We start from the raw sequence: 14,888 nt of genomic DNA, 5'->3' as shown, positions 1-14,888 counted from the left end.
CAGCCATAAATGATCAAATCCCACATTTTCATCTTCAACCTCCATCTGCATCAACTCCTTCTCCTGGAATTGCACCCAATACCAAATCACTCTTCTTCCTTGCCAAGTGCCCATTCTGGACCTTTCTGCTGTCCAGCTCCATCGCTTTGAGATTTGGCATACTGTGGGAGATGATGGGGGCCAAAACCTTCTCCAGCCACCACGTGAAACCACCTCTAGTATTATCTTTGCCAAATTCTACAGTCAAAGCTCATGTCTTTATACCTCCCCCATCCCAGTGGCTGGGACATGGTAGATGCCCCTCAAATGCTGGTGGTGTGAATATCATGTGTGTTACTTCCCCATGTGTAGCACTGTGCCCCACCTCACTGTCAGCTCCAGACACACCAGGCATCTTTGTCTCCCAGAATAGGCACTGCTATCACACTCTCCCCCACCTCTAGGCATCTGTACATGCTGTTCCTTCTGTCTGGAATGTTCTGCCCTCTCTAACTCCTTTTCTCCTTGGTTGCTCCTCCAGAGATCTGTCCCTTACCCTCGGTCTGAACAGGACCCCTCCTCGATATTCCCAGAAAGTCCACATGCTCTCCCACTGTCCTTTGCCCCTCTGGGTTTGCCCCCTCTGCAGGGGCTGGAGACGCAACAGAGGGGGCCTCAGAGTTGGTTGAATTCAGCAAAATGGATCTGGTTCTTTCAGATCGCCTAGCAGGGCCCAGCAAGAACGGGCACACACTAGGTCCAGCCTGCAAGGGCTCATCCACCACGGGCCACCTTCCAGAGCCCGACAAGCAGGCCATGGGGAGGCCCCTTGTCGCCAAAAGCAAACAGGCCTCCCAGGGAAGTTTTGCTCTGGGTCACACCCACCTCTGGATGGCTGCCAATCTTCCTGCCAGAAACCACAGGCCCGCCGAAGCCGCCCGGAGTCCAGGCCACGGGGCTTGGAAGGACTCGGGTCAGCTTTGCAAAGGGGGTATATGCTGAGCACTTCCTAGATCAACAGCCCCCCATCCCTGGGGTCGGACAGTGGGGCTGGGGCTGGGTTGCAGCTAGTGAGGCCCCTCTTGGGCTGGGAGGAGCTAGAGAGGCCCCTGCCAGCCTGTCACAGGCTCTTGGCACTGGCACTGGCTCTGGCTTTCACACACACACACACACACACACACACACACACACACACACACACACACACACACACACACACATACTGGCAAGCACCCCCCCAGGTGGCCTCCACAGTCTCACCTTCAGGTAAATGGGCTCATCAGTGGGAAGATGAGAATGGGAGAGAAACAAGGGCTACAAAGGCCAGCATGTGTGTGCAAGTGTGTGCGTGTGTGTGTGTGTGTGTGCGTGCGTGCCTGGGAGTGACCTCACAGCTGCTGGAACATAAAGACTTACAGGTCCTGCCTCCCAGGCTCAAAGCTGGCTCTGTGGGGACACAGTGACATGAGAGGCACACCACAGACCCACCTCCTGGCCTTCTCCCTCCTCTGCCTCTTCTCCAAGGTAAGGGGGCCCCAGGCCCCAAAATGTACTGCTGGCTTCCTTGGTGTAGTGGGGAAGGTGTTAAATCACAGCCAGGGACCCCCTGGGAGAATTCCTGCAGGGCTCCTGTGTGGGGCTCAGCTCAGCTTCCCTCCCTGATGTCCAGACAGCTGCCTCTGGCCAGCTCTGCTGTGTGACCCCAGGCAAATCTCTTTCCCTCTCTGATCCTCCGCTGCTTCCTCAGTTGAATGGGTATAATGTTCATGGGGCCTTTGTGAAGATCACTTATCATAGTTCATGTACCTTGCTTAGCACAGGACCTGGAATATGGCAAATGGTTAAGAGAGGACTTTTATGATTATTACCAATCCCCATAGCTCCTCTACAGACAGAAGTGGGTCTCCTCATTATTAATGGGGAGACTCAAGACATGGCCTGCTTTGCCTGTGAGCCAGGATTTGAATGGATGTTGGTGCATAGCTGATTGGAATGTTCACACCACAGGGGCATTAATGCTGCTGCTGACCCTAGCTGGAGGGGGATAAGGAGACAGCTCCATGGAATAATGACCTTCTCTTCTGGGATATTTTCAAAGGGCTTGTGGAACATCCACCTTGCCTACCATGACCAATAACCCCATAAGGAATTTTTATCCCCTGTTTTCAGTCAAGCGAGTCTCCGAGAGGGTAGGCAACTTGCTCAAAACCGCACAGCATCAGAGCAACAGAGGAGGTAGAACCCAGGATAGGCCTGGGTGTGAGGCAGGGGCACTGCTGTCTGTGACTCTCCACCCCCAACCTGGACCAAGGCCACAGTTGCTGAGCCTGCTGTCACCTTAGCAAATGTCAGGTTCCTGGTGTCATGGGTATTGGCCCCCCACAAGCCATGATCTCCCTGTCTTTTCATGCTCCTTTGAGGAGCACAGGCAGGAACTTTTCTCTATCCTGGGTCCAAGCAGCGGTTGGGGGAAGTCTGAGAACCGTGCTGGCATCCTAATCCTGTTTGTTCTTCCAAAGGGAGCGAGCAGGACATGATGCCAGGGAGGGTAGAGTGGGTAGCTGGAGCAGGGGACTTGGGGTTCTGGGCTTAGGATGAAAGGAAGGGCCAAAATGAAGCTGTCCTAGACTCACTGTTCATCTCCCCCAGCCCTCCATTCTTCCCAGGCTCCAGGGAGCCAGGCAGCGTCCCCCACAGAACACAGGGACTTAGACATCACATACACGAAAGCCGCACCAATATGCAGAGAGAGAATTCGAAGTCTTGCAGGCAGGGCTCAGGCCTGTGGACAGGGGCAGGCAGTAGAGTCCTGGAAACAAGCCAAGTCACATTGACCTAGAGCTGGCGGTGACCTCATTAAATGCTTGTCACGACTCCAGGACAGGTGGTCTCCACCCCATTTTACTGAGGAGGAAACAGCTCCCTCCCCACGGAACAGTTCAGTGGTGTCCAAGGTCACACAGCAAGTCAGTGGTAGAACTTGGAGTTCAAGTCTTGCCCGGATGATTCCCTGTCCAGGGCTCTCGCCTCCTGGGGACCACAGCAAGGGTCTGGGGAAACCAAGTGTGTGATGGGGCAACTTGAACATCGCGATGGGGTGGTTAGAAAGGGCATGGAGATAGAGGGATACCGGAGAGGACCTATCTCTTCTTGGCTATGCTGAAACACCCTCCCTGATATCCCTCTTGACCAGATGGGTAAATTGAGGCAGAGGCTGAGTGGCATCCGAGCCACTAGGGGACAAGAGGTAGGTGTGGCAATTAAGAGACTGGGCCTTGGATTCACGTGAGCCTGGATTCTGATCCTGGCTCTACCACTTACTGGTAATACCACTACACTGCTTTAAGCTTCAGTTTCCTCGTCTTGAAAATGGGCATAACACTTAACTTCGCTGGCGGTCCAGTGGTCAAGACTCCATGCTTCCACTGCAGGGGGAGCAGGTTCGATCTGTGGTCGGGGGAATAAGATGCTGCACGCCTCACAGTGCAGCCAAAAAAAAAAGAATTAAAATGGGCATAATGCTGGTACCTCACACTGGAGGGTTAAATTAGTACATTAACGTGCTTGGGACTCGGTGCGCCCATGGTAAATGTCAGCCATAATCATCGGTGTTAGCAGTGGCCCCTCCTGGGCACGTCAGAACCTGCAGATCCGGCCCCTGTCAAGCTCGCCCCGCAGAGAGAGCCCAAAGTGAGAACCCAGGTGCAAAGCAGAAGGCTTATCTCCTGGCATCCCCGCTTTCAGGAGGGAGGGACCCAAGAGTCAGTTCTGGTCAAAGGCCCCCCACGTCCCACCAAACAAGAGAGCTCAACCTCTGGTTTGGAAAGGACCCCCAGAGTCCAGCCGATTTTTCCTCTGCTCAATTCCATGTGAATCACCTCTGAATGTATTAAAATGCAGATTTAGATTCATAAAGAAGGGCCCTGGATGCTGCATTTCTAACAAGCTTCCAGGTGATGGGGCTGCTGCTGGTCCAGACCACACTTTGAGGGGTGAGGCTAGAGCATCTTCTCTAGAATCTGGGTATCACCTAGTCTCCTGCTTGAAATGCCTGTGGAAGTGGAAACTCACTCTTCGTGAGGTTCCAGGCACAGAGCTGTACACTTGCATCTGTTATTGCCAGTGCCCTGTGAGTGCCCCCTGGTCTGCAACCCCCACCGGAGGCTGCTCTGCCAATTCGGGGCAGCCCCTAGTGGCCAGCATGGGAACCGCAGACGTTTGCAGGATAGGGGGGTTTGCAGGAGAGGGAGTCCTAGGGGTGGGAAAGGTGAGGATTAGGGCAAAGGGGTCATTGCCTGCTTTGGGGCCACACAGGACATAGGAGGTCATTCATTTCATCTTCCTAAACTTCAAGTCTTCCACCTTCTGCATAAAACCCTCCAGTCCTCCAAGGATCCATAGACGGGGCCACTGGTAACAGCTTGAATTATGCATGGTCCTTGGTCCCTACCTTCCAATGGACATATGGGGAGCCCAGGGCATCTGGTTTCTGGTTTGGTTGTTTCACTGTCCTGAGTGAGGAGGTGCAGTCAGGACACCTGGATGGATACCTGGAGCCTGCCCCTGGGGGTGGGTTCCTAAGGCTTTTCCCATTACAGGAAATGTCTATCCCAAATCTGGGTTCCTGGATCCTCAATGAGGAAGCAGGCTCCCAAGCCCTGCAGCTAACCCACTGCGACTTTGTTCCTTCCTCTATCTGGAGCTCAGTTCCCCCATTTTTACATGGCAGGGGGAGGGATTTAGACTGGAGCAGAGGTGCCAGTAACCTAGCTGGGCATCAGAAGCCCCTGTTAAGAACATAGATTTGAGGCCTCAGCCTCTGGAAGTTCTGATCTGGTAAGTCCCAGAGGAGGCCTAGGGGTTGGTATTTTACCAGGTTTCCTGGCTGATTGGATGCTCATCCAGAAACATATTCTAGATTGTTCCAAAGATCAAAAAACATCCATGATACTGTTTGATTTATTCAGCCCTCAAGATAAATATCCACTGTCCACCTGCTAAAAAATGAATAGTACCCTGTCATTTTAACCCTTCCTTTTGTTGATTTTGCCCTCCTGTAAGTTCCTAGAAGGCAGACCCTAAGCCCTTTATTGTAATTCACAATAAAGATCATTATAGCCAGATGTATGGAGTATCTACTGCACTCCAGGCCATGTGCTAAAGGTTTAATATGCATCATTTCACGTACTCCTCAAAACAATCCTCCAAGTTAAACATTATTGCCCCCTTTTCACAGATGAGGAAATTGAAGCTCAGAGAGCATAAGTAACTTCCCCAAGATTGCTCAGCTAATAAGGGGCAGAGTTAGTTCCGGAACTCTAGTCCAGAGCCCTTGCTCATGACCACAATGCCATGCTGTCTCTTAGGGAGTGCCGGGGGGCTCCCGGGGTCCAAGGCCAGGTCTATGTGACTCCAGGGCCAAGGTGTGAACCCTACACTGGCAGAGAAGGAGTCAGCTGTGAGGGGCTCACTGTCTACCTTGAATGACCATGGCTGAGTGAGGTCTCTGTCTCTGCAGGTATGTGCCCAGCTGTGCCCAACACCATGTACCTGTCCCTGGCCACCACCCCGATGCCCACAGGGGGTGCCCCTGGTGTTGGACGGTTGCAACTGCTGCCGGGTATGTGCACGGCGGCTGGGGGAGCCCTGCGACCATCTCCACGTCTGCGACCCCAGCCAGGGGCTGGTCTGCCAGCTCGGGGCGGGCCCTGGCGGCCGGGGGTCCATGTGCCTCTGTAAGCAGGTTTGCGGGACTGATGGAGGGGGTGTTTGGGGGGGAAGTCAAGGCCTTGAGGTCCTGAGTCCAAGAGAAGCCCTTCTCTCTCCCAGCCAAACCTGGTGACACAGGGTTCCCTAAGCTCACTCCCCTCTTCTTTTCTTTTGTCTTTGCTCAGATCATGGCCACCACCCAAACAACCTACCCTCCCTCTTCCCGTCTGTCCAGATCATAGCCGACTTTCAAAGCCAAGCTCAAACACCTCCTCCCCTGAGCAGCCCTCCCAGATTTTTCAAACCAGAAGTCATTATCCCTTCCCAGGACCCTCATAACACTCTTGGGAAAAATCAAAGGGCAACTCCCTATTTAGGGCATAACCTGTGTCAGGCACTGTGCTAAGCATTTACCTCCTAAATCACATAATCCTATGAGGTAAGTACTTTCAGACCCATTTTATAGATGAGGAAACTGAGGCTCAGCGATACTAATGGACATGCTTAATGTTACACAGTTGGGGACTGAGTCAAGCAGGCTCTAAAGCAACATTCTGTTCTGTCCTCTTCTGGGATTGGGAGCCCTTGGACTGTCTGAATCCCGAGTTTGCTATTTGCTAGCGACCTTGGGCATGTTACATCTTCTACTACCCTAGGCCTTATGCCTTCTGGGGATTTAAATCAGGGGTTCTCAACTTTGCTCTAGGAACATTTGGGACTGGATAATTCTCTGTGTGGGGCTGCTGTTCTGTGCAGGACTTTTAGCAGCATCCCTGGTCTCTACCCACGAGATGCCGGGGAGCAAAGTCATACCCAGTCGAGAACCACTGCTTTAGAGAACTATAAAGAGGTGAGGACTGTTCTGTTCCCTTTTTTTCTTTTTAAATAATAAGACTTGTCGAGCAATTTACCACTCTCATCTACATGGCTGTAACACTTAAAAAAGAAAAAAGAGTGAGAGATAGAGAAAGAGGAAGAAAGGCCCATGAATCATTGACAATAAGTCTATCTACAGGAAAAGCCTTGTTAAAAACCAAAACTTATAGACATAAAGTTATCAACAGTAAATCCCTGTAACATACTTTTTTTGATAAGGGGAGTATACTAATGAGAAAGGGGCGATGTGTTTTATAAACTTACAGATGATTGCTAATAAAAATGTATCTAAAGAAAAAATTAGACAAGTAACACTTAGCTTACAAGGCTGTTATCTAGCTAAGCCATGACACATGTAAAGCACTTGGCAGAATTTATTTATTGAGCACCTGCCTAGCATTTACCATGTGTCAGGCACTAAGAGTTTCACAAATATCACCTCATTTAATCTTTCAACAACCATATGAGGTAGGTCCTAATGTCATCCCCATTTTGTAAATGGAAAAAAAGAGGCACAGAGAGGTTAAGCAACTTGCCCAAGGTCACACAGCTCATAAGTGGCTGAAGTGGGATTTGAATTCAGGAAGCTGGCTCCACAATCTTTGTTTCTATCACTCTACTGCCTGACGCTCAGTAGACGCTTAGTACCTAGTGGCTGTTACTGTCACTAACTTTATTAAGGAGCTTTTCGTATTCCACCTTGATTCAAATTTCAAATACTTGGAGGCCAAGAATTTACCTGGTCCTTGCTCCTTCCTGCCACTTCCAGCCCTGGTCAGCCAACACAGTGGTGTTCATGAACGTTTAACAACTGGAACCAAATTTGGAGTCTGGGAGCTAGTGAAGCCACGGATGAGCCAGAGCCAGCTAAGACCTCACAGAGGCTGAGTCTAGGTCTTGGCTCTGGAGGGAACATGCTTCCCCAAATCTCTCCTCTCACTAACTAGTTGGACAGCTCTTCACTGAGGACCAACTCTGAGCTGCGTGTGTGTCCAGCATGAGCTCCCGATCTCCCTGGCATTAAACGCGCAGCGTCCCCAGCTCAGCCAAGTGCGTCTCCATCCTTCCCGTGGCTCGGCCTCAAACTTTGAAGTCATTCTTGACTTCTTTTTTTCACATCCCACTCACTACCCACCAGCAAATTCTTTACAATATTTCCAGAATCCAACATTTCTCAGTCCCTCAACTGCTGCAACTAGGTCTGAGACCCATCATTACTCATCTGGATTTTGCAGAAGCCCCATAACTGTCTCCCTGCTTCTGTCCTTGGCCCCTAGTCTGTTCTCAACACAGCAGCCTGAGGGCTCCTTTAAATACATAAATCAGGTCACAGATCACTTCCCTCCTCTGCGTAAAAGCCTCCAATAGCTTCTCATCTTCTCAGAGTAAGAGCCAAAGCCCTCTCAGTGGGCGACAAGACCCTGTAGGATCCTACTCCTGTTTTCTCTACGACCACATCTAACTCCCTGTCTCCCTCCTGCTCTCTGCTCCAGCCACAATGGCCTCCCCGCTGCTCCTTAAATACCCCAGGCATGCTCCCACATCAGGGCCTTTGCACTGGCTTTTCCTGCTACCAGCACTTTTTCCCCCAGATATCTGCATGGCAAGTTCCCTCACCTCCTTCACATCTTTACCCAAATATTGCCTTTTCAGTGAGGCCTTTCCTGATCACCACATTTAAAAACTACAACCCTGCCCTACTCATTAACCCTGCCCTCCTTTATTTTTCTAGCACTAATCGCCATCTGACATCACAACACCACCTTGTTTCTTATGTTTATTTCCACTGGAGCGAAAGCTCCAGTGAGGGCAGGATTTTGGCTGGTCTCAGTCATTGCTGTATCACAAGATACCAAGAACAATGTCTGGCACATAGTAGGCACTCAATAAATAATTGTTGAATGCATGAATAATAACAACAGTTCTGGTGGGGCTAGCAGTAACAGGCACTGTTTATGGAGTATGTACTGTGAACAAATCTTTTATATACATGATTTCATTTTAACCTTAATAATGAAGGAGGTCCTATTATTATCCCTATTTTGCAGATGAGGGAACTGGGGCTCAGAGAGGTTAAGTCACCTGCCTAAGGTCACACAGTGTGCAGGTGGCTGCATGTAAAACAAACAAACAAACAAAAAAACAAAAAGACCCTGTTGTTCCTTCTCCTGCAAGGGACTCTCAGAGGGAAAGAAGGATGCAGAAATTACCAGATGACAAGGTTGTGCCCTGAAGTTATTTGGGGGAAGTTTCTGGACAAGGGGGCCGTTGGAGAGGGCCCAGAAGGAGAAGTAGGGGTTTGGCAGCAGTATGTGTGTATGGGTGGGGGGATCCCAAATCCAGTACATTTGAAGGTGCCTCCTGGTGTCAGGGACCACGCACATGGATTCACACAGATCCCGGGGTGGGGAGTGGCTGCCTGGGGGTCATTACCTACCTCCCAATCAGCTCTGAGCTGAAGGACCCAGGAGAGGTGCCAGGAAATCTTACTAAAATTATCGCTCCCTCCAGCTGACTTTCCTAAATAATCCCTCAGTTTACCAGGTCGTCCCAGCCACCAGGAGGCCCCAGGGCTGTAGCCCCAGGAGTCTGGCTGGGGGGTATGGATTAAGGTGCAGCTACCCCTCTGGTTTCTTGGAAACCAGTGGCCACATGGTCCAGGCCAAAAGGTCAGGGATTTGGAACCAAAGGGCTGTGGCCTGGAAGGAGCAAGGAGAGGGGGGTGACACTGGCTCTGTCCTGCCCAGAGGAATAGCATCACCTATTCCCATTCAGTGAGCACCTACTAGGTGCCAGGCTTGGGGCAAAATGCCTTAAGTGCACTAGCTCATCTGATCCTCCAGTGGCTTTGTGAGCAGGGTACTGAGGCTCGAAGAGGTGAAGTAACTTGTCCCAGGCCCCACAGCTAGCAAGCAGGGAACTGGGATTTGCACCCAGGTCTGTGCGGTCCCCAAATTCCTGCATGTGTATGGATCTATTCGAGGGTTTTCTCAGAAGACCTGGGAAAACCAGCTTCCCATGAGCCCTTTCCCCCACACCCAGGTGAAGTGCCACCCACATCTCCAGGAAACCCTCCTAATTGTCCCTTTCTCTGCGCTTCCTGAGCGGCTCACATACACCCCTCCAGGGCTCTTTATTCTGTCTCGGAGATGGCAACATTCGCACCTGTGCCCCACACTGGTCCTTGACTCCCTCTTAGTAAGGACTGGGTCTTAGGCCTGTCCAGGAACACAGAGGTTGGCACACAGGAGGGGCACGATATATATCTCTGAAATGATGAGGAGTCAGAACTATTTTATCATTGCCTCTCATGAGCTGAGTCTTGTGCCAGGCATTCATTCGAAGGGCATTTCCTGCGGTTCTGTGACGCCAGAATGAACTCTCTCGGCCCCAGCCCTTAAGGGGTTCACGTCCAATGGAGGAAGAGGCCATAATACCCATATTTGAGGGCTTCATCCAAAGAGTGTTTCTTAAATACCTACTCGATGCCTAGCCGTGTGCTAGATGCTGTGTACACATTATCTCATCTCACTGCAAGTATGAATTACTGTTCTCATCAGTGCAATTAAGGCGACTCAGAGAAGTTAAGTCACTTAACGCAAAGTCACACAGCCAGCAAGTTGAGCCCTGCCTGACCTGACAGTGATGATTATAATACAGCAGATGGACAAGGAAAGTTTGTGGCATGAAATCTCAGTGTGTATATAACAGTGGTAATATTTTATATATTTAAACAACATATTATTATTAATATATAATAATTATTCTAATAATAACAACAGAGCCACGAGGATCTACTGAAGGTCTCCTTCATGCTGTATTCATTCCAAATATCATTTCATTTAGTCTATACCAGACCCCGTGAAATAAGGACCATTATAACCCATTTTGCAGGTGAGGAAACTAAAAGAAGTGGCATCACTTGGGCAAGGTCCGTAGCTAATAAAAGAGCTGAAACCAGGCCAGTCTTCCCACAAAGCCTGTTCCGGGATGCAGCATGCTGTCTTCCTGCAGGCGACAGGGCAGTATGGCAATGCGGCGGGGGTGCATATCTCGGGGCTGGAGCCCCCTGCGGGGCTCAGATTCTATAAGGGCACCGCGTCCCCAGCGGGATCCAGACCAGCTCTGCAGAGAGGACCCTGTGGAGGATGTGGCCAGTGCAGCCCTCCCGGGGAAAAGCTGGGAGGTCCCTGATGGAGATTCGGTTTCTCCTCTGCAGGGGGAGAGGATGAGGGCAGCTGTGAGGTGAACGGCCGCCTCTACCGGGATGGGGAGACCTTCCAGCCCCACTGCAGGATCCGCTGCCGCTGTGAGGATGGCGGCTTCACCTGTGTGCCCCTGTGCAGCGAGGACGTGCGGCTGCCCAGCTGGGACTGTCCCTACCCCAAGAAGGTGGAGGTCCCAGGAAAATGCTGCCCTGAGTGGGTGTGCGACCAGGGAAGGGGGCTGGGGGTCCAGCCCCTCCCAGCCCATGGTGAGTACAGGGCTGGTCCAGGGCCACCTGGAGGTGGTGGGGGGAAGGGCGGGGAGGGCTGGGGGGGGGAATGGGAGGGGCCTCTTAGGTGCCAGGACACCTGGACACATCAAAGCCGAGGTTATACTGACAAAATCTGGGAGGGGACAGTGGCTACGGGGACATGTAGGAAAGCGGAGTGGAGGGTCACAAGACCTCTTTAAAACTGACAAAACAGGAGGCGGTGGTGCAAATATATAAGTTTAAATCATACACAATTAAAAATAAAAATTGGTGGCAGGGTGGGGAGGGGAAAGGAGGGTTAGAACACTTGAAACAAATTCTCACATTTCATAGCAGAGGTATAATATAGACCTATATTATTATAATATATTGATACATATTAATAACATTTATATAATACAATTTAAATGTTATATAATATTACTAATATATTATTATTGGGGTTTATCAAAAGAGGAACTCAAAACCGAGCAAAGCAAGGTGGTTGCCTCTGGGATGTGGGCCTCGGGGTAGGCAGGAAAGACAGTGACCTCATGCTATAAACTCTTCAGTTTTAGGATTACGTTACTGCTATGTGACTGGGTTTTTAAAAAATTATTATTATTATATGAATTTAATTTTTGAAGGCAACCGAAAAGAGGGCATTGGTTCCATAGAAGATGGCGCCACACAAGAGGCGATAGAGCATGGTGGGTGAAGCATGGAGTCTGCCTGTGTTCTAAGCCCAGTTCCATTACTTCCTAGCTGTGTGAGAAGTTGCTTAACTTCTGTGTCTCAGTTCCTCCAATTGTAAAATGAAAATGAGAGCATCCACCTCACAGAGCTGTTGTGAGGCCTAGATGAGTAAATATAAGCAAAGCAGTTATGACGTGCCTGGCACACAGCATTCAGTGTATGCTGTTATTATCCCTACAATGATACACCTTGTTTAAATACATAGGAGAATGCCAGTGAGTTAGCCTTATGTATAAAAAGCAGGATATGACACTGGATACACAATTTGATCTCCGCTGCGTATATGCACGTGTGTGTGTCTGTAGCTATACAAACACATATACGTCATACAATACCGCACATGTGTATATAACAGAGAGTTTTTCAACCCGGGCACTAGTGACATTTGGGCCAGGTAATTTTTGTTGTGAGAGGATGTTCTGTGTGGTGTAGGATGTTTAGCAGCATCTCTGCTGGATTTCAGTAGTCCCCACCCCTACTGGTGACAAAAATGTCTCCAAAGGTTGCCAAATATCTTCCAGGGGGCAAAACTCTCCCCATTTAAGAGCCACTATTGTAAAGGACCAGAAGGAAGGATACTAAAGTATTAACAGCACAGAATAAGACTGGAGGAGGAGAAAAGCTAGACCATGGGAGCCCACCACCTTGATCCAGACACGGCCTCGCCATCACCAGCATCCTTACCTCCAGGTCATGGTACCACCACACACACAAGCCCCAACCTCCTTCCTGTAAGATGTTCCTTATCACAGAACTTGTGGAGGATACAGCAGTGAGAAACTCACCATTTACTGGGAGGCATCATGGCCAATGCCATCATAGTTGCCTAATTAGCAATATTTATGAAGGGCTTACAAATACCAGACACTGTGTTTAAACACGTCACCTGCACTATTTTATCCAATCCTACCCATCAGCTATTAGGAAATTTACGTAGGAAGAAACTGAGGTCCAGAGAGGTTAAGCAACGTGACCAAGATTGCACCGCAAGCCAGTGGGTAGATCTGTCTGCCTAACCTTGCCTTGCTGACCCCTCTTTCTCTCCCCTAGGACCCCAGTTTTCTGGTCTTGTCGCTCCCCCAGCCCCTGCCGTCTCCTGCCCAGAATGGAGCACGGCCTGGGGCCCCTGCTCAACCACCTGTGGGCTGGGCGTGGCCACCCGGGTGTCCAACCAGAATCGCTTCTGCCGCCTGGAGACCCAGCGCCGCCTATGCCTACTTGGGCCCTGTCCACCCACCAGGAGCCGCAGCCCATGGAACAGTGCCTTTTAGAGCCAGACTGAGAATGGAGACTCGGTGTCACCCGCCCGCCCAGCAAGCAATCTGGGCTGCAGGCAACAGTCCAGCTTGGGTCCACCATCCGGGCCCTGGAGGACGAGAGTGTTCCCAAGCCAGCTGGTCCACCTGGACCCTGGGATGCAGCGGGATGCATGCCCTAGTCCTCCTTTCTCTAACTCACAGCCTGGGAGAATGGCCAGGTTTCTTCTGGTCCATTCACAGCCTTTATCAATGATGCGCACGGGCTAGCTTTCCAGAGATGGGGCCACCATCTCTCCCTTAATCAGTAGACTGAGGCAGGTGCTGGGCTGGATGGGCTATTTTTCTGGGGGTATGATGAAGAGGGGGCACAGATGTTCTGAATTTCCTGCTTCCTTTCCTGGAGCGATGTAAGAATATCCCTGAATATGTGCCTATGTGTCAAGCTTGTGCTGTCTGAGAAAGCCCTCCCTCCCCACCATGGGCAGAATTCAGGGGCTGAATTCTTTGTAAAAATCACAAGGTGAAATCGCTCTGTCTTGAAGAAAGTCAGAAAACAGGCCTTAACTTAACCCATTAAACCCAACTTGTATGAGTAAGAATTAGCCTTTTTTGAGACTCTGCAATGCACCAGGCCAAGCCAGACATTTCATACGGGTCGGTGCTTGGGAACATTTTTGACTAGAGAGAAGCAGGGGAGGATGAAGAGTGCCTTCCAGAGACTGGCGAACATGGCCTGAAATAAACCAGCCCACGTGTGAAATTCTGTCTGACGTCTCATGTTTTATTATTTAAAGACCAAAAAATCTTACATACAAATTTTATATCCTCTCTTGCGGTCTCCCTGTGTTTGTTTAAAAATAAAAACTGTGTTTTCATCAGGATCCAACCAGGAAATTAGAAAACACTCTTGGTATTTACCAGGATTTCTTCTTATTAAACTAATTTGATTGAGGGATGAAGCACACCCAGTTAATGCACAGGTCTTTTTTTTTTTTTTTTTTATCTTTGGCTGCGTTGGGTCTTTGTTGCTGTGTGTGGGCTTTCTCTAGTAGCGGCGAGCGGGGGCTACTCTTTGTCGTGGTGCACGGGCTTCTCATTGCGGTGGCTTCTCTTGTTGCGGAGCACGGGCTCTAGGCGTGCAGGCTTCAGTAGTTGTGGCTCGCGGGCTCAGTAGTTGTGGCTCACGGGCTCAGTAGTTGTGGCTCACGGGCTCCAGAGCACAGGCTCAGTAGTTGTGGCATGGGCTTAGTTGCTCCGCGGCAAGTGGGATCTTCCAGGACCAGGGATTGAACCCATGTCCCCTGCATTGGCAGGCGGATTCTTAACCACTGCGCCACCAGGGCACAGGTCTTAAGTGCATGGTTTCACGAGTCTTTACAAACGCACACACCTATGTAACCAACACCTCAGTCAAGGTGTAAAACATTTCCATCAACAAAGGAAGTTTTCTCGGGCCGGATCATCCCCTCTGCCCTCAAAGGCGTTGTAGCTTATTCTTGAACTTCACGTATATAGAGTCATACAGTAAGTATTCTTTAATGAATGACTTCTTTCCCTCAGTACCAGCCCTCGGGGTGGAGGGGCAGAGCCCAGAAGCTGGGACCAGAGGTGAAAGATGGCATCACAGCGGGGCTGTTTGCTCGAGCAGGAGCCACCACGGAGATGCAGCCTTGTGCCTGACAAAAGGCACATGGAGATGGGGAGACAGATCCTGGCTTCTGCTCCCTCCCACCCCCCAGTTCCCAGAAGGGCCTCCCATTGGTCAAACCTACTGGGAAGACCTGGGAGGCCGGAATGCAGTGCTCTAAGGTACAAAACAGAGTCAGGAAGGGCGATCCCCAGCACACAGGTGG

General features: G+C 50.4%; 1 protein-coding gene across 2 annotated transcripts; it reads left to right on the top strand.

Moving 5' to 3' along the window:
* The first annotated feature begins 870 nt into the window (after nt 1-870).
* Nucleotides 871-13,793, top strand: CCN5 (cellular communication network factor 5). Of its 2 annotated transcripts, none has more exons than XM_059037858.2 (5): nt 871-1,245; nt 1,412-1,503; nt 5,498-5,714; nt 10,784-11,038; nt 12,827-13,793. In XM_059037858.2, exons 2-5 carry the CDS (start codon nt 1,444-1,446, stop codon nt 13,045-13,047), a joined length of 753 nt encoding a protein of 250 aa, XP_058893841.1. In that variant the 5' UTR covers nt 871-1,245; nt 1,412-1,443; the 3' UTR covers nt 13,048-13,793. The 2 variants fall into 2 exon arrangements, with proteins under 2 accessions (XP_058893841.1, XP_066868128.1); XM_067012027.1 differs by lacking the exon at nt 12,827-13,793 and adding an exon at nt 11,668-11,775.
* Nucleotides 13,794-14,888: the final 1,095 nt, after the last annotated feature.

This window comes from Kogia breviceps, chromosome 14, assembly GCF_026419965.1.
Source record: "Kogia breviceps isolate mKogBre1 chromosome 14, mKogBre1 haplotype 1, whole genome shotgun sequence".
Lineage (NCBI taxonomy): Eukaryota > Metazoa > Chordata > Mammalia > Artiodactyla > Physeteridae > Kogia > Kogia breviceps.
The sequence above is the reverse complement of the archived record's forward strand: the minus strand, read 5'-3'. Positions and strand labels throughout refer to the sequence as shown.

What these genes read in the sequence shown, in the direction of transcription:
- CCN5 (XM_059037858.2), top strand. Translation starts at nt 1,444, where the DNA reads ATGAGAGGCACACCACAGACCCACCTCCTGGCCTTCTCCCTCCTCTGC. An exon ending in CCGGGGGTCCATGTGCCTCT is followed by an intron (nt 5,715 to 10,783) that starts GTAAGCAGGTTT and finishes TCTCCTCTGCAG; the next exon opens with GGGGAGAGGATGAGGGCAGC. An exon ending in CCAGCCCCTCCCAGCCCATG is followed by an intron (nt 11,039 to 12,826) that starts GTGAGTACAGGG and finishes TCTCTCCCCTAG; the next exon opens with GACCCCAGTTTTCTGGTCTT.